Source organism: Mrakia frigida (assembly GCF_051309035.1).
Source record: "Mrakia frigida strain ATCC 22029 unplaced genomic scaffold BDY24scaffold_88, whole genome shotgun sequence".
NCBI lineage: Eukaryota > Fungi > Basidiomycota > Tremellomycetes > Cystofilobasidiales > Mrakiaceae > Mrakia > Mrakia frigida.
In genome coordinates, this window is record NW_027481193.1 from 1 (window position 1) to 3,627 (window position 3,627).

A 3,627-nucleotide genomic window follows, 5' to 3' on the forward strand; every position below is an offset into this window, starting at 1 on the left:
GTGTTCCCTCACAACGACGACGCCGAAACGACTCTCACTTGGGTTACCCAGGAGCTTCCTGCTCTTCTCAGCGGCTGGGATTCTAAAGTTGGAGGAAGCCCGCTTTACAAGGGTCAGAACTTGAGGGAAGAGAGGGGAGGACTCGAAGGTAAGCTCAAGAGACGCTCTCTCTCTCGTCGACGCGTTCGCAATTTCTCGAGCTGATCTTCGCATCTATCTCTCTTCTCCCCTCTTCTTTCAGGCATCGAAGCAGGACTCGAAGTGCTCAAGGCTGGAACCTACAGAGCCGAGAAGCTCGTTTACAGCTTGGTTTAGGCCGACGACGAGAATATGTGAATTGAGCTTTGATCTGGCGTAAAGAGAGAGCGACGAGACAGCCCGAGGACGAGCGCGAGACTACAGCGAGCAGCTAGGGCTCTTGTGGTACTCCGAGTTCCTACGGCGAGAAGGAGAAGAGGAGGAACAATGGACGACCAGCTGGCGGGACGAGAAAGAGAGAAAGAGAAAGCTGATCATTCATCCTGTTCAGTAGCTTGATCGTCCCTCCCTACCTCCGTCTTTTCCCTCTTCCATATCACTCCATCTCTCACACCGAGTCCATCGTGGATCTGTCTGTCCCAGCAAGGTGGGAAGGCTTCCGATCGACCCAGCTGGCTCGACTCGTTGACGTCCTGAGGCGACGACAATCTGCGAGCCGCAGGAGCAGCCTGAGGAGAGAGATGGAGGGAAGAAAGAAAGAGGCGTCAGTTTATCTACTCTTGAGCGAGTGGTCATCTCATTGACCGGAAAAACAGAGAGAGACAAAAAGGGAGAGACGAACCAGAGGCGATCTCGACTCGAGAGTCCCTTCCTCCTCCGTCAGAGCGCTTGAGCTTGAGAAAGCATACGAGATCGGTCGCCTTCTAGATTCAAGCGAAAGGATAATTCAGCTCATCGTCCACCTCGACTCTCACTGCAAACGAAGCTATCCCAAGCTCACCTTTCCCTCCCTTCCTCCCCTCCTCTTCTCGTTCAGCCCGACCTCCCATCGAAGTTCCTGCCTGTCGGTCTCCCTCTCGCCTCCCCTTCCTTCCCTTCACCTATACGTTCGAGATACCGAGCTCTCTTCAAATCGCCCTCTGTTCAGATCCGGTTCCGAAAGCAAAGAGAGGTGAGCCCTCTGAACTGAGGAAGGGAAAGGAGAGCGAGAGAGAGAGAAAGGAGTGCTCGAGCTCACCTTTTTGTACGAGCCAAGATTGAAAGACCCAAAGCAGATAGCAGAGGAGGAAACCTAAAGGAATGGTGAGGTAGATGTTGGTGTCGAGCCAGGAGCGCATAAAGTTCCGGCCGGAAGAAAGGAGGGAGGAGGGCATTGGGGAGGACGGAGGAGGAGGTGCGGTGAGCTCGAGGAAGGAAGACTGAGGCTGGCTGAAGCCTGTTGCGAGCTGACTTGTGCTTTTTGGAGAAGGCCTCGGTGGGAGAAAAGTTGATGTAGAATGGTGCGGGAGGTAGCCTTTGAGGGAGTAGTGGGTGGGCGTTGGAAGGAAGGAGGAAGTGAAGGAGACCAGCTCGAGCTCGTTTGTTTTCCTTCTTGAGGTCGGAAGAATCGTTTCCTTTCTTTCGCTGAGGAAGAACCTCAGACTCAGTATCCGTACAGCTTGTGACTCTAAATGAAGCGGATAAAATCAAAGTCGTTAAGCAAAAAAAAAGAAAGGCAACCCAGCAGGGTATCGTTCGAAAGAGACGCGTCGTTCTCTCGCTCGCTCCCTTCCCGATCCCCCCGAACCCAAAAGAAGATAAGCCCCTGGATCTAAACCATCTTCTCAGCATCTCCACCGAAGACCTTGACCCTCCCCTCGTAGGACTTGAGCTTGTAGCCAGCAGGCGCTCCAATCGAACCGAACGGCATCTCCCCTTTGAGCTGGACGAGCGAGGGCACAGGAGGAAGGGAAAAGAGAGGTAGTGGTCAGGTGGAGTAGAGGAGCGTGCAGGAGAGGTAAGGAAGAAGGGAGAGGTGGTGGCGAGGTGATACGTTGACGGCGGAGGGGAGATGGCGACGCGTCGAACAAAGAGGGAGAGAGTGGAAGCGAGACTCACAACCCAGGATGAAGGAAGCTCGTAGATCTTGTGGATGTCTGCTTCAATCAACTAGAAGAAGAGAGAGAAGAAACAACGACTTGATCAGCACCTCGTCTCTCATTCGCTCGGGCGAGAGCAGAAGGAGGGAAACCGAACGAAAGGGACGAACGTTGCTATAGTGATGAAGACTCGCTCCGACCTTCAAAGTCGACAGAGCGGTCCAGATGTTGAACTGAAGCATTCCACTCGACTGCTCGAAGTGGGTAGGGTAGTCCGAGAACTTGTCGACGATAACTGGAGGCGGAGAGACGCGACCAATGAGAGGGGAGCGACGGAAGAGAAACAAAGGTCAGCTCACTCGTTTCTGCTCGCTCTTGCAGCCTGAGAGGAACGGAAACTGGGCAAATTCTCACCTTGATCTTCAAAGAACAGAACCGTCCCCGACCCAGCAGCGAGCTGGTCCACCTTCAGCTTCGATTTCGCTCGAGCAGCCTCTGAGCCCACCGAACCGAACCCTTCAATCAGCTCCTCCTCCTTCAAACTTTCCTATAAAGTGGACCAACAAACTCACCATCAGGAAAGTTCGCAGCTCCCTCAATCCCATTCCAAACCAACTCCCAAACCCTCCTACTCTCCGCTCCCCAGAGCACCACCACCCTCGCTGATTCCGCGTTGAAGCTTGCCGGGCTGTACTTGACGGCGTTCTGCACGACCTCCTGGATCTTGGCTTGATCCACTCCTTTCGGCAAGCCTTGAGAGAAGACGTAGATGGATCGACGATTGACGATGGAGGAGAGGTAGGTGTGACAGGTTTCGTGAGGGGAGGGGGAAGAGGAGGTGAAGAGGGAGAGGAGGGAGCGCTTGGAGGTGGAGGAGCGTTGGTGAAGGAGGTAGATGGCGAGGAGGATCGGGAGGATCGGGAGAAGGTAGACGTAGGAGGAATAGGAGGTCGAGAACATTGTTGATGGAGAGTGAGAGGTTGAGGAGAAGAGGAGGTGACTTTTGAACGGACGCATGGCCTGATGAGATTCGGGAGGTCGTCCGATGGGAGGAGCTGCGTCTCGACCGAGGTTGGGAGGCGAAGATTATCCTGGGTTGGAGCTCATCTCGTGAGAGGGATCTGGGTGGGAAGAGAAAAGGTGAAGAGATGGAAGGAAAGGAAGGAAAAAGAGCAAGCTCAACATCCTGCCTCCTCCCTCCTCCTCCTCTTGAAGCTCGCCCTGTGAATCAAGAGTCTCCGTCCATCGATTCCTTGACCGAAGCGGCATCGAACGTGCTAGGTACCATCTCCGAGAAGCTGAAAGACCTCTGGTGGGCTGCTATGTCAAGCCAATCAGCTCGACGACTCGGGGAGGGGAAGGCGAGAAGGGAGGATCTCTCGTCGACAAGCTCGGGAAGGAGGCCTCGCTGGGTGTTGACGAGTCGGACGTCGAGCATCTTAAGAGGTGGGAGAAGAGGAGACGTCAAACGAAGAAAACAGAGATGAGCATCCTGTAGTAAGATAAGAGCGAGGAGGTGAAGGAAGGAGGGAAAGGAAAGGAAAGGAAAGGTGAAGCTCACCGAGAAGAC

General features: G+C 54.2%; 2 protein-coding genes across 2 annotated transcripts; both read right to left on the reverse strand.

The window, feature by feature from the left end:
- Positions 1 to 409: 409 nt before the first annotated feature.
- On the reverse strand, positions 410 to 1,316 carry BDY24DRAFT_419500 (uncharacterized protein; the record flags this gene model as incomplete). The annotated part of the gene is made up of 3 exons (XM_076643996.1): positions 410 to 436; positions 591 to 707; positions 1,227 to 1,316. The coding sequence occupies 3 exons, from the start codon at positions 1,314 to 1,316 to the stop codon at positions 410 to 412; spliced, it is 234 nt and encodes a 77-aa protein (XP_076491920.1).
- A 321-nt stretch (positions 1,317 to 1,637) lies between these two features.
- Positions 1,638 to 3,496, reverse strand: BDY24DRAFT_405478 (Nitroreductase-like protein). The gene is made up of 5 exons (XM_076642650.1): positions 2,630 to 3,496; positions 2,472 to 2,552; positions 2,228 to 2,352; positions 2,077 to 2,127; positions 1,638 to 1,900 (listed from the first exon to the last, which is right to left on the reverse strand). Exons 1-5 carry the CDS (start codon positions 3,072 to 3,074, stop codon positions 1,790 to 1,792), a joined length of 813 nt encoding a protein of 270 aa, XP_076491921.1. The 5' UTR covers positions 3,075 to 3,496; the 3' UTR covers positions 1,638 to 1,789.
- Positions 3,497 to 3,627: the final 131 nt, after the last annotated feature.

Coding starts and splice junctions, on each gene's coding strand:
- BDY24DRAFT_405478 (XM_076642650.1), bottom strand. CDS start 3,074: ATGCGTCCGTTCAAAAGTCACCTCCTCTTCTCCTCAACCTCTCACTCT. Junction 2,553..2,629: donor AGCTGCGAACTTTCCTGATG/GTGAGTTTGTTG, acceptor CGGTGGGCTCAG/AGGCTGCTCGAGCGAAATCG. Junction 2,128..2,227: donor GTCTTCATCACTATAGCAAC/GTTCGTCCCTTT, acceptor CTCTTCTTCTAG/TTGATTGAAGCAGACATCCA.